This window comes from Colletotrichum truncatum (genome assembly GCF_014235925.2).
Source record: "Colletotrichum truncatum strain CMES1059 chromosome Unknown Contig_0010, whole genome shotgun sequence".
Lineage (NCBI taxonomy): Eukaryota > Fungi > Ascomycota > Sordariomycetes > Glomerellales > Glomerellaceae > Colletotrichum > Colletotrichum truncatum.
The window spans coordinates 887953-911608 of NW_027222407.1; the positions used below are offsets into that span (position 1 = coordinate 887953).

Consider the following 23656-nt stretch of genomic DNA (forward strand, 5'->3'; position numbering starts at 1 on the left):
ATGTCAACTAGATCCGATCACTTGGCTATTGGTTACCCGCCCCAATCTGCCACACAGCCCCAGTCGACTTCTCCATCCACAAACAACACATCCCCCATTGATTCTGCCGCTGGTTCCTCGGTCAGATCTCCGTTCGGCCTGCCAGGCAGTTTGAACCACACCAGCAAGATGGCTAGCACTTCGCGATCAGGGACTGGCTCTCCGTCGCACGAGATGCCCGGTTCCAGCAGGCTGTTCTCCAAGAGGTATGTCAATGACCTATTCCAATCCAGGCCAGCCTCCAAAAGCCGTACACTAATCCAATTCCCTCAGAGCCCGGGAAATCCAAGCTCAGGAAGGCGTCCCAGGACTGCCGTTAAATCCTTGGGGTGGTCCGCCCACCAGCGGCAACTCCACGCCTCTCCGCGAGAACATCCCCGAATCACCAACCGATGGCTTCCCCGACTTTGCTCAGCTCCCTACACCTGATTCTCTGCCTCAGGCGAGACGCGCTCGTGCAGGTACCGTTCCTTCGCGGTTCTCGCCCGGTGGTGTGGGCAACGGCCTGCTCAGCGTCCCCGCGATGGCTCCCAAGTCATCCCGACCGACGCCCTCCCACAGCCCTTTCAAGTCCTCATCTCCCGGCCTCGAGCCGACCGAAACTGCGTCCAATAACTCGGCGCTGCTTTCACGTCTTCGTGCAGGATCGATGCCTCAGCGCAGCCCTTTCGCGCAGATTCCAGGCACCAGCTCACCCTTCGGACCCTCCATTTTCAGCAGCTGGAACCCCACCGGAACCGGTCGTGACCGCGGAATGACACTTGCCAGCATTGCGAGCATTGGCTCTACTAACGGCCCAAGCTCGCCAACACAGTCTCAGATCTCCAGAGAAGGTGGCGGAGAGAGTGATGTCCATATGAGGACGCTTGATTACCTTGGACTGGCGGAGACCCCACAGCCCCCTCGCGCGCAGTTGGCGACTCCGTACATCCCAAGCTTCAACGGTTTTACTAAGGCTAACCGTTTCCGTTCGTACTCTGTTAACAACAAGGACAAGTACGCCGACGAAGAGGAGGATGACTTTGAGGACAACATGACTCTTGAAAGCCAGTATGTTGCCCATCTTCAGGACCAGCTCGCGGCCACGAACGCAGCGATTCACAGCCACAACTTGGCCGTGCAAGCGTTCGCTAGTCAAGCGACTCGTCCCCGAGCTCGCACTGCTGGTGTTCTTGACACTCCTGGATCCCGACTTATGCGCACCTATCTCTCTGGCAACGTCGGTATGGGCAACGCTGTCCCTCCCGCCGAGATCCGTCTGCCAGATGAGAAAGAATTTGACGACTTGCCTCAGGCTGTTGCTGCTATGAACCTTGGACGGTCAAGCAGCCGCAACGCAAATTTGCTCAATGCCGAAGACCAAGGCCTCGAGGGGCCCACGAGCGCGCTCTGGCTAGGCAGCATTCCTACATCTACCACCACGTCGACTCTGACCGAGATGTTCAAGTCGTATGGTCCTATTCTGTCTGCTCGTGTCCTTACACACAAGAACTGCGGCTTCGTGAATTTTGAGCGCATGGAGAGTGCCATCACTGCCAAGGCTAGCATGAACGGCAAGGAAATCTTTCCTGGAGCTGGCCCAATCCGCATCAACTTTGCCAAGCCTCCGTCTGCCTCAAACACTCCTGGCCACGATGGTGTCTTCCCATCTCCCAGCCCCGACCCTTTTGCGAAGAACCAGGACAGCGTATCTGGCGGCGCCTCCGGTGCTGCCGCTGACAATGCCCCCGCGGCCGCCCAGCCGGCGAACGCTGCTCCAACCGTCCCCCCTCTGCCCGAGATGACGAGCGACATCATGCGCATCGTGAAGCAGTTCCAGGCCTCTGACGATGATTCCGCCAAAATCTCCCAAAGTCTCCAATCTGCCATCCAATTCACCAACTTCATTGATGAGATCCCTCCCATCCGGGAGCCCGCCCACACACGTGTTCACGACGCCCCGAGACTCAGGGACATCAGGAAGCGAATCGACAACCAGAGCTTGTCCCAGGCCGAGATCGAAACTACTGCTCTTGACATGCTACCCGAAATTGCTGAGCTGTCCTCGGACTACCTCGGTAACACCGTCGTGCAGAAGCTCTTCGAGCACTGCTCCGATGACCTCCGGGATGCTATGCTTGCTGAGATTGCACCTCATATGGCAGAAATTGGTGTGCACAAGAACGGTACCTGGGCTGCCCAGAAAATCATTGACGTCTGCAAGACTCCTCACCAGATGTCCTTGATCGTAGAGCACCTGCGACCCTATACCATCCCGCTTTTCCTGGACCAGTACGGCAACTATGTTCTCCAAGGATGTCTCAAGTTCGGCTCACCCTACAATGATTTCATCTTCGAGACCATGCTTAGCCGTATGTGGGAGGTTTCTCAGGGTCGCTATGGTGCTCGCGCCATGCGCGCCTGCTTGGAGAGCCACCATGCTACCAAGGAGCAGCAGCGCATGCTCGCTGCCGCCATTGCCCTGCACAGTGTACAACTTGCGACCAATGCTAACGGAGCCTTGCTTCTGACCTGGTTTTTGGACACCTGCACGTTCCCTCAGCGCCGGACTGTTTTGTCACCACAGCTCGTTCCCTGTCTGGTCCACTTGTGCACGCACAAGGTCGCGTACCTCACGGTGTTGAAGGTTATTAATCAAAAGGCCGAGCCCGAGGCACGGGATACGATCCTCAAGGCTCTATTCTTCACACCCAATGACCAGGTTCTTGAGGCGATCTTGAGTGATCATGCCTGCGGTGCGACCCTGATTTTCAAGGTCCTCACTACGCCCTTTTTCGATGAGAGCATCCGCAGCCAGGTTGTCGAGAACGTAAAGAACGTATTGGTTCGTATCAAGGCTCAGCCGGGCCAAGGCTACAAGCGCCTGATGGACGAGGTTGGCCTGTCTACCCGCAACAGCGGCGGAGGTGCCCGCGACCATGGACACGGAAGCAACAACAACAACAACAGCAGCAGCAACAACAATGAGCCGCGACAGCGACCGGCCTCTCGCCAGGCCAACATGAACAGCCACCACCAGCAGGGGGCTCACATGAACAAGCAGCAATTCTACAACCCGCTGAACGCGCCTGTCAATGCGCCCAACTATGAGTTGGGCTTTGGCGGTCAACGCAATGAGCCTGCTGACTCCAACATGCCGCCCTTCCCTCCGTATGGTGCGCAGAACTCATTGTACAACCCGTCGAACTCACCGATGCCGACTCCTGCCAACTTGCAACAGTTGCAATACCAGCAGAACATGCTGAACCGCGCCACGCCACCCATCAACAATTTTTTCCCCCAGATGCAGGCAGGCTTTGGCGGCTACAACAGCCCGAGTCCGTCAATCGACCAGTACCGTAGCCAGAACTTGGCCAATGGCAGCCCCATCCAGCCGCCGACCCAACTTCCTCAGATGCCTCCCGGTCAGGCACCGTACGCACCTCCTGGATTTGGTATGAACATGGGCATGGGAGGGTTCGGCTATGGCAACATGGGTGGCGGTGGTGGCATGCAGAACATGGGATACATGCAACAGGAGCAGGTCAATGGAAGACGTGGCCGAGTAGGTCAACCCCTGCCTACCCCCATTGGTGTCAAGAGACATCACTAACTCGATAACAAGAGATGATCTGAACGTCAATTGTACAGACGCAATGCTGGTCAGCGACGGTCTGACTGGCTCATGCCGCTCTTTTTGCTTGTTAAGGGATGGCTTGGTATGGAATCGGCACAGGAGTTTGGTGGATCTGGATCGTCATGTAAGAATGTTTGCAGGAGTACACGCCGCCCAATGTGTCAAGAAAATGCGCAAGCCACTCCCATTGAGGAGGGGGCCATGTCTCGATGATAGACAGGGCACAAACGGAACTGCCCCCGGATAGTGGTCGCAGCAACGAGAGAGGGTTCTATTTTTTTTTTCTTTGCTTCACCTGGTGGCTCCAGTGGCTTCCAAATAGCTCTTCATCCTTCCTGTTGTTGTTCACCTGGAAGTTTCTTCTTTACAACTACTATTGCTGCCCTCAGTTTGCTTGTGGCGTGGTACATAGAATGAGCGGGCGGCGGCGGAGGAGGCGGCGGATGTACCGGGTAACAAAATCCCCCCAAGATCTTCCGCCCACCTGCGAGGAAGTCGGTCGAGAAAATCAATCCCCCACCAAAAAAAATGCATCGCTTTTGAGTACTGCAAAGTCATCAACGGAGTCTCAAACGATAGGCGGGCATTGTTTTGTTTGTTTCCCTGTTTTTACTTGGTTTATGGATTTTTATTTCTCTATTTTCTATTTTCCCTTTTTGAGCATCTCTCTTTTCTTGTAGAAACCTTGGGTCTTTGGGGCTTCGAGTCTTTCATTACGACTGTGACATCCTCCTGTCCGGGGTCGCTCATGACAGATAGATCCTGGGTTGTCTCGGCAGGTTGTATAGATAGATAGCAGGAGGTAGTGTTTGCATTGTAGTAAAAGCTATTGGTATTCCACTTTATCTATATGATTCTCCTTTTTCCCCTAGTCGTCTACTTCCTTTTTCTATGGCAGCCGAGACCGTTCTTGCTGCTTAGATCACCACATGGGGGAATTGGACCGCGTTGATCATCTCCCGGACTGACTGGTACAGAGAGGGCACACAGGCGGCGGACTTGGCTGATGCGGTGTAGCATTCTATTTGATGGCCTCTTCCCCCTCCCTTCCTCCCGCACCACCCCCCCTAACTCTGCATCTCCTGGGTAGGCTAGCTTAGCCTAATCTTTACCTACCAGGTCATCATCCATCTGTCTCCCGCTGCATATCTCTCCACCTTGATCGGTTGAATCTTGGCACCCAACCCTCCCGCGCCTTAGAGACCATACTTCATCCAGGACCTCTAAAAAAAAGAAGAATTACGACCAAGGGTCTGATATGTGTGCATGCGTGTGCGTATGATACAATATGAGGCACAAGAGTAAATGAAGAAGAGAGCGAGCACCAAAAAGAAAAGGGGGTGGGGAGGAGGGCCAGACCAAGCAACCCCCACGCTTTCACCCTGATACAGACAGGTCTTAACCAGAGTTGCCCACTCTTCCTTTTTCCATCCCACCACCACTGCTAAAAATCAGCACGCAGAGCGGACGCTATCGTGCTTAATCGCAAGACAAGACAGGAAAGGTTGAAAAGGGTGAAAAAAAGGGGGTGTTAATAATAAATGATGATAAAAATAAAAGAGAGACATAAAATGCCTCCTTCCGCCCCTCCCACTGTGCTCGAAACTTGTGCGAACTCGTTTCCTCTCGCTGCGATCCGTCTAAGTATGACCTGGCGTGTGTGTGTGTGTGTGTGTGTGTGTGTGTGTTTGTGTGTGTGAGTGTGGTTTTGCGGGCGGTCTGTCTTCATTCAATCGCTAATGCCTGATTTCCTCCAAAACTCCGGGATTCGCGCAAACGGATGTTCCTTGGGAATCAAATTGACAAAGATATGAAAACTGGAAGAGGAAAAATAATGGTGATATCAATGGTAAACGTGTCGTGGTTTCGCCTCGTTCTCGACGGACGAAACCATGCACTCTCTAATAATCATACATGAAAAGCCGTGTATGTCGTCATTAGACTTTCGCATGTGTTTTATAGGGTTTGAGGGTGCGATGATAATCCATATTGGACAGCTGTACGAATAGTGACGTTGGCCTAGTCGATATCCATGATGGCCAAGTCATCGTCGTTATTGTCGTCAGGCACCTCCTGTGACGACTTCTCCCCAAGACCACTGACGGGCTCTGGGTTTTCCTGGGTAGTAGTTGCTGGGGTAGGCAAGTCGGCCGGCGGCTCTACGGACTCGTTCTTTATAGACAAGACATCGTCGTCGATATTGTCGCTGTCGGCGGTCGCACCAATACCAGGCGTATTTAGTCCCAAGGCGGGGCCAGCGACGTCTTGCGGCTCGTTTCCTAACAAGTCCTTGATACGGTCGGACATGGCCTCCATGTGAGCAAGCATAGCGCGGAGACTTTGCTTGTCATTGGCGTTGAGGTCGCCGCTTGCAAAATTCTCCGCATTGCCACGCGCCATGAGGCCTAGCACATCGGGGTCGGCGCTCACCTGTACGCTTGTCAGTCTCGTTTCTTCCATATGTCATGTAGATTCTTACCAAGAGAGCCTGTGTCAGATTATCGAGCTTGCTCTTGGGTTGGGTGGAGGCCAGCTCAACCATGTTCAAAACTGCCTGTTGCTCTGCGAGCGTGCGAGCGTCCATTGGAGGGCTCCTTGGTTTTGGCTGGAGGCTGGCCAATGGTGGCGAACCGGAGATGTAGCCTGCGCCATCTTTCCGAAGCCTGTACCAAAGGTTAAAATCCCCGCATACTTCGGAAAACGTGGGTGGCACTGACTGAGAGATAAAATCCAGCACAACGCCCTTTGCCGGTAACTTGTAGACTCGGCCGAAAGTTTTGACATCGTTCCAGCCCGTTTCGTCCCCTGATTGTTCGTCTTCAATCTCGATGAATCCATTGTTTCTCATGCCACGGCTGAAGGCAGGAGTGATGGCTGGAGCTCCTTTGATCTTCCGGAAGCGGTGAGCTGGTGCGAGTTGTTCTGGTAGCGTGGCCAACAAGTCATCCGCGTGAACCGGACAGCGCCATGTCCGCACGACTGGCGGTATCGCCAAGGGAGGATCAAGGCAGTCCAGATGCCAGTAAAGGCCGCAGAGACTACAAGGAATGATGGCTCGATTGTCGGCTGCTGGGTGCTGACAATTATGGCAGAGGACAGGAGAACCGTCGGCATCCCTGACCTTGAAGAAGTCGGGTGCTTCCTCATAACCCTTTTTTCTGTAGTAACTGTCAGCTGACTCAGTCCCTAAAATGGCCGTGATACCAAGTGCCATGGCACCTGTGAATCAACGAGATTTAACACCTACTTGGGCTTAGTCGGCACCACAACGTCCTCGTACTCGCCCTCGGCGCCAATCTTGACGCCCTCGAAGTAAAGCTGGACTCGATGGGGAAGCTTAAAAGCCTGGGGGTTCGTCTTCTCCAGGCTGTTGAGCAGACCGCCAAAGGGACCCTTGTGTTCGGGCACCCTGGTGGGGTACCTATTGCTGAAACAGACGTTGCAAAACCACTCCTCCGGGAGAGTATCGCCTAGGCCAAGATCGACGCACTCAAAGTGGAACGATCTGGAGCAATTCTCACAGCAAACGAGGTCCCCAACACCACTGCAGGCCGAGCAGTAGTCGTCGTTCTCATCCTGGCGGGTTGTCAGCGATGCATTTCTTTGAAAGCAATTCATTACAAGTTGGTAAGAAAAGTTGTGTAGACAGTGTTGAGGAAAATGGCAGGACTGGCGTCGCTAGAGTCGGCGTTGCGACAAGCGCCTTCAAGACCTGTGTCCGGTCATACTGCTAAACGCTCTTGTCTGCTCTTATCGTGCCATCTCATCAACCAGCAGTGCTGAATGCGCGCAAGACAAACCGAAGGTCGGACTTCAGGTGAAGGCCTTGTATAGTGATAAAATACGCGAAATAAACCTACCTGATTTGATGGGCCCCCATTTGCGACAGAAGTGTTGCCTTCTCCGCTGGCACGAGGCACGCCAGCTGCAGTGCCTCCCTTCTTCTTCATAGGACTGTGATGGAATGTATTAGCAACTAGACATCTGCAAGTGTCGATGTGTCCTGCGACAGTCTTCGGATGAAATTGATGGCGACAGCGATGAGATCAATCCGCTGCCGTGCAACACTGCTCAGCGTGCCGCTCAAGGGCTGGAATTCTCATCCCATCACACAACGTCATCATCACCATGCATCGATAAAGGATGGTCAAAACTACAGTGCATCAGGGGCAAGGCAACTCACGACGTCTTGATACGCAGGCCAGTTCGCTGCTTCTTCGTCGGGCGCAGATTCGTGGGCGTCGCAGCTCTTGAGCTCGCCGTCGGTGTGACGTCCTCGATGAAGGATGGCGCGGTCGGTGAGCTATTGTCTATCTCGTCGTGGGTCCTCTTGGCTGATCTCGTGGTCCTCGTGCTTGGATTCAGACTCAGGTTTGGCGCAGGTGTCCGAAGCGACTTGCGCAGATGCACCGCCGGCGACGATGCAATCACGGATCCTGCCCTGCCTCTCATATCCGATCCGCGAATGTGGCTTTCTGGCTGGGGCGTCTGGCTGATGGTGCTGTCGCGTGCATTTCTCCTGCGAGTGGTCGTTGCATCGTCGCTGGGCAAGGTGCGAGCCGCCTTGTCCTTGTTGGCGTTCTTCTTGCCGGTCGCCTTTGTTGTTGTGGCCGTCGATGACAGGTTGGGGAAAATGGGCGAAGAAAGTCGACCAGGCATGTTGCCGGCCCCTGCAGCTTGAGATGCGTTTGGGGGGAGGGTGGGTGAGTTTGGGTTGGATGCGTCAGACACGCTCGACTTAGCAGCAAGGGATCTGCCGCGCCTCTTCAGTGGCTGGGGGTCGTTTGGCGGTGGTGCAGCGGTCGTAGTGGTGTCGGTGTTGGCCCCAGTAGCCGTGGCAGCCGTCGTGGCACTGTGACGGCGACTGTGGCTGGCCGCTCGAAATCCCGCGGGAACAGGCGGAGAGCTGGGAGATGGCGAGTCGGGTGGTAGGGACGGCGAAGCAGAGAGTTCCGACAGGGACGAGTCGCTGCTTGCAGAATCCCGTCGTGTGCGCTTGCGCGACGGCGTAACAGCCGTCGCAGTCGCGCTCTCCCCCTCCATCATTGACTCATCCATGTCAAGGGGTGATTCTGGTACCTTCCGTCGCCTGCCTTTCTTTTTTGTCGGCGTCTGGGTTGGACTCTCGGACTTTGCAGGGTCGAGGGAAAGAAGCCTGCTGTACGGCGCTGCCTTGGGCTTGTGAGGGGTGAACCGGGAGTTGGTGGACGGGGGCACAAAATAGTAGCAAGCTTGGTTGTCCTTCTTGCCCTCCTTCTTCTTCTCCTCCATGAGGCGGGAAAATTCGTCAAGCGTGTCAGCGTCGGCTGTTTGGTTGTAGACCTCCTCTAACATGGTTAAGAAGGCTGGGTTCGAAGAATTTTCGTCGTAGAGGGTCCTCAGTGCCCACGCGGTGGGATAGCGGTAATGCCGGAGCGCCTCGTCAACCGCGACCTCCACAACCTGATCAACAGACTCCTTGTTCTCGGGAACAGGATCAGGTGTAGGAGTAGGAGTAGGCTCCCGAGGCTGCACAGCATCACTCGACGCATGCTGGAGTGATATCGAGGAACGGCGTCCTGCCGAAGGTCGTGACAAGCTCTTGCGCGGCAGTGATGCACGATTCGCCGCATTCTTCCCTGTAGCCGCCTTGGGCGTGTAGTCCTCATCTTCATCATCGTCGTCCAGACCTCTAGCTGGCACCGATTTTCTGCCCATTTTGGGACCTGCCAAAGGTGGTGAGGGAAGGGCAGGAGGTGGCGTCTCTGAGCGCTTTGGTGCCGATGCACTCGCTGCCGTTGCCGCCGCCGCTGCCGCTGCAGCAGCAGCAGCAGAACTTGCCGAACTCGACTTGATAATGATCTTCCTGATGGGCGTCGCGCCCTCCTGGCCCTGCTTCTTCGGCGCTGCCGCCTTGGGAAGCGTCCCCAGAGGCGCCATGTTCTCCGTTACGCCATATCGCATCAATCCAGCCTCCTCAAAGCTCGGCTTGCTCTGCACGGCCGGCTCCAACCATTTCTGCAAAAACGTCTTTGGCGGCTCATTTGCTCCATTCGTCTTCTTGACCGGTTCCGCCCCTCCATTGGGGAGCTGGTGCGGACTAGAAAATCGCGACCTCGTGGCTCTTGTGCTTGTAGGCATCATAGCAGCTGGGCTCTCGATGGCCCCTGACCTCCTTGCCTTCGACCAGACTGGCAGACGCTCCGACTCGGTCGCCTGTGATCGCGTTAGTTCGTGTCTTTGTAGTGAAAAACGGGTCTTGATTACTTCTCTGGTCTTGGAGGGCATTCAATAATGTATTTCGGGCGCGTTCCCTCCACTTGCGACGCGAGTGACTTGGTGGGAAGGAGGAATGGGAAGAAAAAGGGTGCGAAGCTGCGGGATTGGCCTCGAGGATTTTCGGAGACAATGGACTGGGGGCTAAAGGAGCTACGGCACGATACAAAGCTACTTTACCACGGCGGGCGCGGGGGCAGCGCGAATGCCTGTGGCAGGGGGGTCGGGGGCGAGCCACAGTGCTCTTGGGACCAGTAGCTCAGTGCCAATAGCACTACCCTAACTCGCTGTCGGCCCTGTGACTTATACACACTTTACTGCACGTTGGCGTCAATCCCCAGGTTGCCTTCTCCGCCCTATTGCCCAGGCAAGTTGGGTAAACAATTCAAAGACGTCACTTGATTTTTTGTCTTCAGCTATATACAGAATCGGCGATCTGGGTGAGTATATGCTATATCAGGGCACTCCTGGCCTCACCTCGCTCTGCCCTGAAGCCTGATGTTTGGATGCTCAGGCGTCCAGTTTCGCTTTCCAAGGGGCTGGGTTCCGCGGGGGCTCACCACATTCGCCATCTGTCCAGGCGGGTCTCTGCCGTGTCAACGACGACCAGGGTGGGAAGCAGGAGACCTCTGGAATTGGGCAATTTGTTCCACCGATCCTCGTGGTAACTTTTTCTTCCCCCGGTCGACGGGCTCTCCTGGCGTGTCGGGTCTCATGAACAGACGCCCCCAACTCACCATGGCCCTTCACACCTATCACTTTGCGATGGCCCTGGAACACATCAATTCCCCTCTTTTCTACGCTGCTGGACAGTCACTCGGGTATCAGGTCAGCCGGAGGGGTAAGAATGGCCCTTGAGTTGCGTGTATGCATGCAGATGACTTGTATTTGTTGGGGAGAGCTCTTGCATCAGGCTTTCAACCTATCCTCTGCCTGCCAACCAACCGGCGCGTCAGGGCTGTTTATCTCCAAAGGGGTGAATACCCACGTTACAGGTGAGGCAGGCTGAGGCTCCCATCGAGCAGTTGCCTCGCCAGTATTCCAGCATACATTTACGAAACCAGTCAGCCAGCCAGCATTGACAGGCACGGTAAGGCGTTCATCTTCCTGGCCTCATTCTGGCCATACGGTCATATCGTCTGCCCCCGGAGTAAATCACACATTTGACTTTCACGAACGAAAAAATTTTTGTGGGTGCAAAACCGGACCGACCCCTTGCTCGTCTGATTGACAGTCATTGCCTTTTGACATTCTTTGCCTACTCTTCGTCGCTCTCCTCCTCCTCGCCAGCAGCAGCCTTCTTGGCGGGCTTCTTCTTCTTCTTCTTGTTCTTGCTCTTGCTACCAGTATTTCTGGCGAGGGGCTGCTCCAGAATCTTGAGAATCTCCTCGTCCTCAATCTTCTTGTCCGACTTGACCTTGCTGAGGTCAAGAGCGGGAGGCGCACCAAGCTTGGTGATGCCGTTCTTGGTGATGGCTAAACAAACGTTAACAGACTGACAGCAGGCAACTGCACATAGGAGGGGGGAGTCTTACCAATGGTGGTCAGGTAGCGAGCAACGGGGGAGTTATCCTTGTCACCAACGACCTCGTACGCACGGAAGACGTTACCACGGACGCACTCGACGACACCAGACTTGGCATCACGCTCATCTTCGAGCTGGCGCAAGCTGAAGGGGAAAGTTCCGAACTTCTTCTGGACCTCGGAGAGGATCTTGCGGGAAGTCGGGCGCTTGAGACCGTAGGTGTTGAGAGTGCGGCGGTGCAGAGTAGTTCTCTGGTCGAGGGTCTTGACCTTGCCGGCACCCAAGCTCACGCCCATCTCAACGCCCCAGACCTCACCGATCTCGGGAACGCCGTCGCCCTTGCTGCCCTCGGAGGGAGCAAGGACAATCTTCTTCTTGCCCTCAATCTCGTTGCGCTCGAACAACCATGACGTGGTGCTCTCAACGAGGTTGCAGTCGAAGCTCTTGACAACCTTCTCGAGAAGGCTGGTGATCTTAGCCTGGGTAGGGGCCTTGGCTGCGGCAGCCTTAGCCTTCTCCTCGTCGGTGCCGGAAGCCAGCAGGCCGGGGGGAAGCATCAAGCGGAGAAGAAGCTCATTGGCGTAGTAGTTGGCAAGGATCAGGTCGGCAGAGCGGCCAGTGATCTCCTCGCCGGCCTTCTCCTTGGGAGCAGCGATGATGGTGTCGCAAACAATGGAGCCGAAGCCGTCAATCTGGGCACCAAGCTGGATCTTGATGGGCTCGCCAGCCTGGATCTCAACGTTGGCCTCGGCCTCATCGGAGGTCAGAGGGGTGTAAGGAGTGACGAAGGAGGCCGGGGAGACCGTGGTAGGGTGAGAGAAGCCTGGACAGCACAATTGGGGTCAGCAAGACTCAAAAAATGGGCAGGAGGTCGGTGACAGACCCTTGTTGACCTTCTTTCCGCGGTAGACCTTGGCAAGCTCCTCCTCGATGAGCTTGTCACCCTTCTCGCAGATGGTGACAATCTTCTCGCCAGGAACGCAGAGCTCGGCGACGGCAGCCAGGACCTTCTCAGAGATCTGAGCGGCGGTCTTGTACTTGGTCAAAGTATCAGGGTTGTTGAGGGTGTAGTCTGGCAGGTGGTTAGCTTCATGATCAAGGTCGATGTGGGTGCGCATCTCGAGTTCCGCGAGTCTCGTGAGCCCGATCAGCCTCTCCTGTGGTTTGGCTCGGGCCGTGGCGGGGTAGCAGCGTGGGCTGTTTTGGTGTGTGACGCAAATGCAGCAGGACCAGAGTAGGAGCAGCAGCAACCACAGCAAAAACAGCAGCAACAACAAGCACCAAAATGGGGTAGCTTACCGATCTCCTTGTCGTCCGACATCTTGGCGGTGTTTTCGGTCAATGAATTGCCTAAAAAACCAAAATGATATCTCAAGCGATTGTGGTGCACTTGTCCAGGATCTCGAGAAAGAGGCTGGAACTGCTGGATGTGCGGGAAGATGCAGTGCAGAGTTGGTGTGTTCGGGGCTGGTATTTTTGACGACGAATACGTCGATTTTCTGGGCGGGGAAGGAGGGGCTAACTGCTGTTTGTGGGTGCTCGGGCAGGTCAAGCAGGTGCAGTTCCAAGGTCCAATCTGATGTACCTTTGGTGGAGAATTTGCGCCAGGATCGCTTAAAATCCGTTACGTAGGTTGGCACGCCTCATGTTCACGCGTGCCCGGCCAGGCGTCACAGACAAGCTCTTTTATTTTTTATTTTTTTTTATTTTTTTTATTTCGTATTTTCTCCCCTTCTGTTAATTTTGCCTAGATCCCTTGCATAAAGTATGCATCTTGTTCATTTCAGGTAACATACGGATACATCCAAGGTGAGAGCGGGAAAGCCGGAATAAACCTAATGTGGGCATCGGTGAACAAGAGCAACCTATTTGGCTCAGCTCAAGCTGAGGCTGTTGATGCTCAGGGCAACCCGTCATCCCACCAAGCTCAAACCGGCAAAAGCTCGGGCCGTACCGCCTCAAAGCCACACGGTATTTGCTCTGGCAAGATTCGACCTATTTTTCCCCCCTTCCCTCAACGGCTGAGCATGGCTGTGAATCTGTCGAGTATTAGTTGTCTAGACCATTATCAAGAAATATGCCGTAACGGACCACAATTTGGGCCGTGGCCTTGTAGTCGAATCGATATGCAAACGTGCTGTTGGTGCTCGCTTGATGAGATCACGAGATTGTTGCCCTGGGAATGGCTTCGTGGATCAGCCTCACTGAAAGTCGGTCAGGTGTGGCGCCATTGAGATTTTGAGGCGGTGCGATGTGGATGTTCATGTCGAGGCCAGGACGCGGTCAGATCGTAAAGACACGCTTGGTGCAAGCCATGCAGGTCGAAGGGACACAATGTACCCTCCACTATACTTTGTATGGCAGAGTACAAGTGCAGGTTCAGTAGAAAAAATATAGTGTAAGGTGTCTTGCAACTTCCCCTGGAAGCCTGGCATTGGTCCATCGAGACTAACATAGATAAGTCTCTTTGCCGAGTCTCTTGCCCACAAATACAGCCAAACACATGTCTGAGTGACTTACGATGCGTTAGCTACCTTGTGGTAGCCTTCCCATCCAACACCAACACGAAGCAGGAGGCTACGCCAGACGTAGCAGAATCCACCTCGCACCTCTTGATCGAAGTTTAGAGGCATCGCCAATTGGCATCCGCCACGACACGCGCGCATATCGAATTCGGGTCTCATTGCGCGTCATATCCACGACTTCGCGCCCGTCGCATCGCGGCGGCGATTCGAGACCCTGCACTTTTCCTTCACCATGGCTGCTCAGCCATCCACGTCTACGCCCACCGCGGCAGGCGCGACAGCCTCATCATCGGCATCCACGTCTGCCAACAACCATGATGGCACGCCGCAGTCCGCCAGCGCAAAAGCGCTCCCTGTCCGGGATAAGGACTCGTTCAATAAGTTGCAGGTCGAGCGCTATGTCACGCGCGATTGGCAGCAATCGATCGCGATGAAGGAGGCGCATGCAAAGTTCGAGAAGGATATGGAGCAAATGAGGGACAAGATTGATGACTACAGTGTCGTCAAGAATCAGCGCATATTCTTCCCGCCGAGCAAGCTGTACGGCGAAGGCTATCGCGGCTTTGGGAACGGCTACACCGACATCGATCCACGCATGAGAGCACCCTTCCCTGCTCAAGTCATCTATCCTAGCCAAAAACCGCGGCCGGGGAAGCGCCAGTCGCATCCGCTGAGGTGGAAAAAAAGGGACTTGAAGAAGCAGGCTGAACAGCACGAGGAGCTCGTGCCGATACGGATAGATGTGGACTGGGAGAAGATTAAACTCCGTGATACCTTCACATGGAACCTTCACGACAGGGTTATTCCAGCCGAACTATTCGCGCAGCATCTTGTCGAGGACTTGGGCATCCCACTGGACGCAGCGCACAAACCCGTTCTGGATCAGGTCATTTTGCAAATGCGCGACCAGCTCAACGACTTTTATCCACTTGTTTTCTCCGAAGAGGACGCACTCGACCCCGAGCTGCCCTACTCTGCGTACAAGAACGACGAAATGAGGATACTGATCAAGCTGAACATCACCGTCGGTCTGCACACTTTGGTCGATCAATTTGAGTGGGACATTAACAATCCTCTGAACTCACCAGAGGATTTTGCCGCCACCATGGCCCGTGACCTGTCTCTTTCTGGCGAGTTTACCACCGCCATCGCACACAGCATTCGAGAGCAATGCCAGTTGTTCACACGCAGCCTGTATAGCGTCGGCCACCCCTTTGACGGCCGCCCGGTTGAGGATCCCGACCTTATCGCCGCCTTTCTACCTTCCCCTCTCAGCTCTGTCTTCCGACCCCAGCAGCAAGCGAAGGATTATGCGCCGTATCTGTATGAGCTCAGTGATGCTGATTTGGATCGGAACGAGGTTATTTTCTCCCGTGAGCAAAGGAGGCAAAAGCGCTCCATCAATCGCCGCGGTGGTCCTCAACTGCCCGATCTCAGAGAAAGACAACGGACCATCAGAACCCTTCTGGTATCTTCGGTGCTCCCCGGAGCTGCTCCAAACATTGAGGAGACCACCCTGTACAAGCGCGTTGCTGGCGCCCCCAGCACCCGCAAGAGGCCGGGAGCCCGCGATGGCGAGATCTCCGACTCTGACTCCAGTGACGACTCCGGACCAGACTCACCCGGCGTGTCCCAGCTCGGCGGCACGGCCAGAACGAGAGGCCTTCGTGGCGCAGCTACTGCTGCTCAACAACGTATTACGAACCTGGGCCGTTCCGAAACCCCTGAAGCAAGCGTTATCCACCACCATGAGACGCGGCGGAATGTTGGTCGCTTTGGCGGCCGTGAGACTCGCGACGAGACTGAGGAACCGTCTCAGTTGATTGTGACACTCAAGGTCAACAAGGACAAGTTGCGGAGACTTCTCCAGAACCCCAGGGCCAGAGTTACGCCGAGCGGTTCACAGACTCCTTCGACACCCGCGCATACCCGTATCCCCAGTGCCGCGGCTGCAGCGAACGCAATGCCTCCTCCCACCACCCCAGCATCTAATAGCCAAGCGCTTCCCACAAAGCTTGGTACTCCTCTTCCTCAAGGCCAGATCGGTCGTCAACCTGCGCCGCCACCTGTTGCTGGCCAACCGCCACCACCTCCTGTAAGTGACCTCGAGCAATGTTGATGAACGAAGTATAGTGTGATTATGAACGAATTCTAAGACCGTCTAGCCTCCTCCGCCTGAGTGGCTCAAGAACTGCCTTCAGCAGCTCAAAAACACGTATACATACGACAATTTTGAAGGCATGATGAAGTACTCAGCTGTCAATCCAGACACAGAAATGCCGGTGCCTGTCCCGGCCGGCTCTCAACCACCAGAGGGCGTCAGGTGGATGTTCCTTCCCCGAATCCGCTGTCTCGATTGCCCAGGCAAGCTTTACACGCCTGGTCCCGAGATGACAGCCGGTAATTTTGAAGTCCATCTGAAGAACAAGCAACACCGTCAGAAGGTGGACGCCAGAGAAGGCAAAGACACCGCGCCTCCAGTCTCCGCAACTACATCTTAAAGGACTGCTGTTAAAGTACTGGCAAGGCCGATGTTGGAGAGTGACCTGCACGAATGATGGCAACACGGCACGAAGTATATGATTAGCTACCTAACGTTGAAGATATTGCTTCCCGGTAGCTCTTGCGGAAGATCAGACGTTGTAGCTCAGATGCGATTAACACGACCAGCGGCCAGCCTCCGTTCTTGGGGGCAGAACGCTGCCTCGTGCACCATAAAGTCCTGCTTTTCGCTCTTCACGGCCGCTGCGGTTAAGGAAGAAGCTACCTGTCCGACAGTAAACGATAACTTCCGACAGCTGGCGCATCCCCGCTTTGTACAAGGTATCTTGTTTTATTTCTCGTTCCTGTTCTTTGCTTGTAGAAAAAACACTATTACATAGGCATCACGCCTCAGCTGCCTTTCAAGCTGCGGAGGCAAAAGAGGGGTTCTAGAACGTTGTTTCTTTAAAGGAGCTTATGGTTAGGGAGTTCAGATCCTGCTGGTCTGGCAGGGAAAGGATGGTGGAGTTTCGAATTTGGATTTTGGATTGAGAGGAGCGAGTTCATCGGAGAGGTGCTAGCAAATGTAAACTCGACCTACACAAGCGTGGCTTTTGAGTCGTTGACGCTGCAAACCCGTAGTAAGAATAATACTACAAAAGAGCTGAAACTCCTCTATAGTGCTAATGTGCCATGTGCTTTTGGCTGATGTCAAGGGGGTGGGCCACTTTGGTCGGCTGGACCAAGCCATGCTGAAATTCAAGGAGTCGACATGCAGACTACTGTCGCTTCAGACATGGACATTAAGAAGCCAGTATTCTGACGCCCAATCGTTGTGCTCGCTCTCCTTCCCTTCCCGCGGATCCTGCCCTCTGCGTAAGCCGCAATGACTTCTTCCGGATGTAACCATCACGACGTGTCCCGCACAACACCCAAGACAAATGACCCTAAAAGTGCCGGACATTTTTCTCTACCTTTTCTTTTCCTGTTCCTGGAGGCAGAGGCAAATTTAAGCTTTCTTGGCACACAGTGGTCCTTCTTCAGAGTTTTCTTGCCAACCTGAACGAATGTTCTCCCCTCTGGACAGCTTCAGAATCGTCAAGACAAAATATGTGAAGAAAGTAACCGTCACAGGGTCTCGGGCCTCGACGTTTTTACCGATGTTATAATCCTACCGGCCCCCCCCCCTGGATTGAGCGATTTGAGTTCTCGCGAAACTAGCGGGGTCCTTGTCTCACGGCATACTTTGTTTGCTTGCTTGTGGGGTGGAATGCTTTAAACTCTATACAGGCTAAATTTCCCCGTCCGCCCAAATTCCCCAAATCACTGCCCTCGCCGATAGTGAATTGCATCGGAGGGTGCTGTCCGAATTAAATACGACGGCACAAATGGTCCCCTTCCAACGGGCAAGTCCCTGGGTTCTCGGTCCGTTCGGACGAGGTTCATATTGCTCGTGACCCTTTTATGTAACTGAATGTCTTTCCAGCAGTTCGCCATAGAGACTATTCAAGGTCGTAATTTCGGGGCCAAGACTCCTCCTCTCTTTAATACAGTATCAGTCAGAGATGGTATAAAGTCCACGGGTCTGCTTTCCCCGTAGCTGTTTGTCTGAATTCTGTTACTCATACCTTTCTTGGATCTTCATCAGAGCCCTCGTGACGCCCGCCAAAATATGAAGGCTACCGCTCTCCTCTCCCTTCTTCCCCTGGCCTCGGGCAAGGTCCTCTGGGACGGCCGGTTCAACGACCTCACCTCCTCGTCCGACCTCAACAAGTGGTCGTGGGCAAACCAGGTCGGCCCCTACCAGTACTACATCCACGGCTCGGGCGACGTGACCAAGTACGTCAACCTGTCGCCCAGCTACAAGAACCCCAACGACACGGCGTCGAAGCAGGGCGTCAAGATCACGCTGGATAGCACGGCCTACTGGAACGGCCAGAACATGCGGCGCACCGAGCTGATCCCGCAGACCAAGGCGCCCATCGCCTCGGGCAAGGTGTGGTACCACTTCTCCATCTCGCGCAAGGACACCAACGCGCCGTCCATCTACCGCGAGCACCAGATCGCCTTCTTCGAGAGCCACTTCACAGAGCTCAAGTCCGGCTGGATCAGCGGCGAGCAGGCCGTCAGCAACCCTAACCTGCAGTTTATGGTGCAACAGCGCAGCCTCTGGAAGACGGAGTGGAAGCCGAACGTTTGGCACAACATTGCCTACGAGATTGTATGTTTTCGATCTACGTCTCTCTTTTGAATCGACTTTCTGGTTGCTCTTTAAACCACAACGGATGATGAAAACTGACCATGTGACACGGCAGAACTTCTCCAGTGGCAGTGTTGGCTTCTGGCACTCCGAGGGCGGCGCGCCGCTGCAGCAGGTTGTCGCTCCTATTTCGGCTTCGACATCTTCCAACGGCGCGGACTGGCACTTGGGTGTTCTCGAGCTTCCCCGCAGCGGGTACTCCGATACTGATGAGGACTTTTATTTCTCTGGTGTGTACATTGAGGATGGTGCCATCACAACCTCTGTCACGGGACCTGGTGAGTCTTCACAAGAGTGTTGGGGTGACATTTGATATCTAACTCGAGTGACGCAGCTGCATAAAAGGGAATACACGAGATATGAGCGTGCAATGATATGGAATTCAACGACGTGACGGACGACTTCAGGGCGGTAATGCGTACATATGATGCCAACACGTACATAGTCTTTCGCTGCACATATGATAACTTGGGATTGTTAAATTTGATTCCGTATCAACTATCTGAGTGACGGCTGACTTCTCGAGCTGTCTTCGCCTGTGTCATGATCCACCTGGATTTCTGAACCCCCCCACGTTAGATTGGCTGAGAATAACTTCTAGCGGGTAAAGTCGTTAGCACGAATATAGGAAACCGTTTTCAAGAGGGTGAGATTCCTTGAGAGTCTTAGCAGGATCATAGTTATAGGCTGGAACATTGAGACGAGACTAATAGCTTACCTAAAATCGTTGGTAGACATAACTTTGAGTTTCAGTAGCGCTCTGGATGCCCAGCCTGAGTGGCCAAAGTTGACATTGCGTTGTTTGACGGTGTGAACGAAGGCGCAACTGCAATTGGAACTACGCAAGAGCCCAGTGAAGTGCGTGTCATGCCAGGTATGGGACCGAGCGAGATATCGAAGCCTGTAACACCAGCCCAATACATACAGTACTGGATGCTGTTGTCGCAGTACTTGTGGCTGCAGCTGATGGTGGACGTTGGGGCAGGAGTGATGAACGCCTTGTTTCCTTGTAACTCCCGCGGGACTAAGTCCATAGTGCCAGTGGACGAGGAACAGGAGCCCAGTACAGTATGGGTTTCGCCGGGAATGGGTCCCTGGAAAGGATCCCAACCGGTGACACCAGCCCAGTAGAGGCACATTGAGCTTCCATTCTGGCACCATCTGTGGTCGCACTTGATGGAGGGACTTGGCATTGCATGAGAAGTTATGGTGGCAAAGACAGGCTCGACTTGTGTGATTGTAGTAGGAAGAACGGCAGCCATGACCAATGCGACCATAGGAGCAGAGATAACGAGGGCGCTGAGAGGAGACATATTTAGTTTCAACGCAAGTTGGTTAAATAGTTGTTGAATGGTGCCGGTTTATTAGATAAGGTTGAGGGCCCTCGTCCCTTAGCTTGTAGTATCGTGCGTGAAACTGGAAACTTGGTAACGAATGAAATGTGATGGAGAAGAGAAGACCGGGCTTGCAATCTAAAAAGCCCGAGGAGCAACTTCAAGAGAGGTCTTGGGGGCTTTAAGGACGCTGCAAAGGGGGAAGGAAGGTAGTTGTGGCTGGGAAGGAGTAGCGGAAACAGTCGGCCTACATACCTCTCCATCGAGATGGGAAAGAACGCCTTGAGAAAGAAAGAGGGTTTTAGAAACATTACTAGTTATGTTTGTGTTATGGCAAGACACGAGAAGTTCTGAGCAAGGGGTAAAGAGCGTACGTAGGACACTACACTCGTCAAAGGAATTTAACTCAGATGTAAGTTTGCTTTGCGCATCAGATGGTACAATACTGTGAGACCTGTGGATAGTTTCTTTATACTTGTAAGATCACATCCTTGGAGCCGTTATAGAGTACGCTCTGATTGATCTGAGCCTAAGACAAGACAATTTTTCAAACCCTCCCTAGTCCATTCTGGTGTCAGGTGGCTTTCTACCCATTTGGGTAATAGAAGGTACAGGATTTCCAGCTTCCAGGAGGGCGGTTGACTACTGCTTTGGGTACGGTTGTGTGCAGCTTGGGAGGCACAGGGTTGACCAGTTTGTGTGAGAACTGAATGAGTGATTTATTCATGAGCCTTACGACAACAGCATGTCGCCTTCGTTCTGTGAACACGTCAGGCAGCATTGCAAGCCGAGAAACGTACAATCAATGGGCTCCATACTGCCGGCGGTGTTTCCTTTTACTGGTATACAAGCTTGCAGAGATTGCCAAGGTAGCTTTGTATTGATACGAATGTATCATTGATGGGACTAGAAATTAAGAAGCAGCAAACTTGGAAGCTGCCGCCAGGTATAATGAAAATGTGAGAGCCAAGCCGCTTATCCACGTCAGACTACGGGCCGGAGCCCAGGCGCGGTTGTCTTGCAGGCGTATGTAGATAATGTTGTACAAAATGCGGCTACCAATATAGCCGAATGACAACAAGTTGACATAGTAAGGGTCAACACCGGCAGCGTTGGCGGCGGCGACACCAGCCGAGAACATACCCAGGGTTTCCCAGGCGTTCTGAGCGGCGGACCGCGCACGGAGGATACGGTTCTTAAGCTAGAAGAAGGGTCAAACTGGTGCTCTGATAAGGCTCTGCCACAGACACTCACAATCTTATCCACCTTGTCGTCGCTTTCAATGGTGGCTTGCAGCCTTCGAGGGTTTGCAGGATCGTAGAGCTTCCCCGCGGCAGCGGCAGCATATCCATGGGCTGACATGGCCGACGCAAATGCGGCGGGTATCTATCTGTAGTGAGTATTGTGATGAAGCGAGACGATGGTGAAAGGCAGCTTACCGCGTACAGGGAGAGACCCTTTTGGGTCAGATCCAATCCGAACAAGGACATGATCACGGTTTAGAATGATTATAATTATCAATCAAATTAGATGCAAAAATACAATTTAAATTTGTGGTTGTCGATTTAAGTGGCGGTGATGTTAGTATGATGACTTGAATCACTCAACGTCTAGCAGGTCAATTGGGGTTACAGGTATATTTATCAAATGGAAACACGGCAAGTCGAAACGGACACATACACGTCCGCCGCAGTCTCGGAGGTCAGCAGGGGAGCGCTGCGGCACATATGTTGACCCGAATTGAGATGCATGCGTTTTCGAGCAGGCAGGTTGACTACGTACACTCGTATATGACATTTGCGTTATGCAACCCAATGTTTAAGCTCTCGAGTCCAGCAGCTCATTGGCAGCCAGAGCTCGGCCCCTGCACAGAGTCCATCTCCAAACGGAGCAACTGCGCAGGTGGGAATAGTGATGTCACACCAAAAAAACAAAACGACAATTGTCACACCCAGCCAATCCGTGGCCGCCGAGCTGAGCTCCGGACTTTCAAACACCATGTTAGGTAAAAAACATCTCTCATTGGGCAACGGTTTCACACCGTGGGACACGCGTAGATGCGATTTCTTTTCTCCGGACCTGTGGCCTGGAACACCCACACGAACAGTCACCAGCTCAAAGATGAAAATATTTCCTTGCTGATGAACTCAAGCTTTACAAAAGAGGCCAAAATAATCATTTCAATCATCCCTCCTCGCTGTTACTGTTTTTTTTTTCTTCTTTTCTCTCCTTTCTTCTCCTTCTCCTTCTCCTTCTCCTCCTCCTCCTTCTTTTCTTTCCCTTTTCCCTCGAAATATCCTCACTGCCTGGATGCAACAATAACTTGGCAAATGCACGAGCACATCGAGGCGGCATTGGCTCAACTTCCTCTAAGCCTTTCAGTTATTGATGGCCCTGCGGCAGCTGCCCGCCATAACACGACATATCATCTTAGCTTTACGACTATTACTAGATGACGATCAGCTCAGCCTAGCCCACGGGCCCTTAGGATGCAACCCTTGAGGGCACTAGTTGACAGCTTTGCCAAAATTGTGAGGATTTTCGGCTGCCCAGGAGTACAAGGTCCAGCCAATGAGCATCTAAGGACTCGACCCTGGGCGGTCGCTGCCCTGCAGCTCCCACACTCATACATCCATGGGGCCCCGGCGCAAAACAAAAGGTAGGGGGAAGGTTAAGAGGGAGAAAAAAAAAAAAAGATGAGGGAAACCGAATCTCGGCTATGGGTTGGGATAAGTCATGAGCTGCCCGTGTGGCCAACGGTCTGATCACATACACCCGAAGTCCTTGACGAAAACTCTTCTGGAACTGGCGACTTTTCGCTAGGGCGGCTGCTCGGAGTGTTGGGGGTGTAACTGACTCGAGGCTCGCGAACCTTTGGCAGTACCGGTGTCGCTGGGCAAAGATTTGCTGAAAGTTGGGCGGTTTTTTACTCCCGAATCTGCGACTATCGGGAAGGGCTTCTTTCGAGTTCCCTGTCTCCCGACTCACGCTCACAGCCTATCCCCCGCTCAGGCCTCACAAACGTCAGAATAAACGAGCAGTCTTTTCGATTTTATCACAGCAAATCAAGCGATTTCTACTCCCAGGGCCTTCTCTCGTTAAGGCAGACTTTACCAGCCACACCCCAGATTCCAGCTCTCAAGTGATGACGGAGACCAGTGGTGGAGGACCCTTTGGCGTCATTGGCGTCTTTTCGTTATTCGTTCTTTTGCCACAGTCGCTCACTGCCCGTTTGCCATCATACGTATTGGTCAAGCGACCAGCCAGACACTTTCTAGGCAAAAGGGTCGCTTGTCGTCGGGTTGTGATGGAAGGTGGGTGCAAACTTCCGTGCCGTGCAAAATTTTTTGACGCCTGCTATCACGCCTGGCTATTGGAAGCAACCCAAGAAACAAGACGCTTAAAGTCTCCCCAACCACTACGCATTGCGCATAATGTGCAGGGAACAGCCCGACAATGCACCAAAGATATTGGTGGATGATGCCTGGTTCAATTATCGGGAAAGAAAATGTAAGAGGAGATCAAGTGAGATCCGTATTCGAACAAACAACATGCATGCTGGAGCAAAGTGAATCCGGATGCACCTGTGGAATGTAAATGGAGCAGGGATACTGATGAGAT

The 23656-nt window shown here is 53.6% G+C and overlaps 7 protein-coding genes across 7 annotated transcripts; 3 read left to right on the forward strand and 4 right to left on the reverse strand.

Annotated features, from left to right (window-relative positions):
• Positions 1-3631, forward strand: CTRU02_213711 (uncharacterized protein; the record flags this gene model as incomplete). Its single annotated transcript, XM_036729953.1, has 2 exons — positions 1-245; positions 313-3631. The coding sequence occupies 2 exons, from the start codon at positions 1-3 to the stop codon at positions 3629-3631; spliced, it is 3564 nt and encodes a 1187-aa protein (XP_036578214.1).
• Positions 3632-5674: 2043 nt separating this feature from the next.
• On the reverse strand, positions 5675-9922 carry CTRU02_213712 (PHD-finger domain-containing protein; the record flags this gene model as incomplete). Its single annotated transcript, XM_070206109.1, has 7 exons — positions 5675-6085; positions 6135-6318; positions 6373-6813; positions 6903-7231; positions 7516-7609; positions 7839-9850; positions 9902-9922. 7 exons carry the CDS (start codon positions 9920-9922, stop codon positions 5675-5677), a joined length of 3492 nt encoding a protein of 1163 aa, XP_070060141.1.
• A 1246-nt stretch (positions 9923-11168) lies between these two features.
• CTRU02_213713 (curved dna-binding protein (42 kda protein)) lies at positions 11169-12756 on the reverse strand (the record flags this gene model as incomplete). Its single annotated transcript, XM_070206110.1, has 4 exons — positions 11169-11386; positions 11446-12258; positions 12319-12507; positions 12735-12756. 4 exons carry the CDS (start codon positions 12754-12756, stop codon positions 11169-11171), a joined length of 1242 nt encoding a protein of 413 aa, XP_070060142.1.
• Positions 12757-14192: 1436 nt separating this feature from the next.
• Positions 14193-16461, forward strand: CTRU02_213714 (swi-snf complex subunit; the record flags this gene model as incomplete). Its single annotated transcript, XM_036729950.1, has 2 exons — positions 14193-16055; positions 16126-16461. The coding sequence occupies 2 exons, from the start codon at positions 14193-14195 to the stop codon at positions 16459-16461; spliced, it is 2199 nt and encodes a 732-aa protein (XP_036578211.1).
• Positions 16462-18113: 1652 nt separating this feature from the next.
• Positions 18114-19043, forward strand: CTRU02_213715 (uncharacterized protein; the record flags this gene model as incomplete). The annotated part of the gene is made up of 3 exons (XM_036729949.1): positions 18114-18662; positions 18757-18979; positions 19036-19043. 3 exons carry the CDS (start codon positions 18114-18116, stop codon positions 19041-19043), a joined length of 780 nt encoding a protein of 259 aa, XP_036578210.1.
• A 407-nt stretch (positions 19044-19450) lies between these two features.
• On the reverse strand, positions 19451-20014 carry CTRU02_213716 (uncharacterized protein; the record flags this gene model as incomplete). The annotated part of the gene is made up of 1 exon (XM_036729948.1): positions 19451-20014. The coding sequence occupies one exon, from the start codon at positions 20012-20014 to the stop codon at positions 19451-19453; it is 564 nt and encodes a 187-aa protein (XP_036578209.1).
• A 1005-nt stretch (positions 20015-21019) lies between these two features.
• CTRU02_213717 (uncharacterized protein) lies at positions 21020-21525 on the reverse strand (the record flags this gene model as incomplete). The annotated part of the gene is made up of 2 exons (XM_070206111.1): positions 21020-21236; positions 21290-21525. 2 exons carry the CDS (start codon positions 21523-21525, stop codon positions 21020-21022), a joined length of 453 nt encoding a protein of 150 aa, XP_070060143.1.
• Between the last annotated feature and the right edge of the window lie 2131 nt (positions 21526-23656).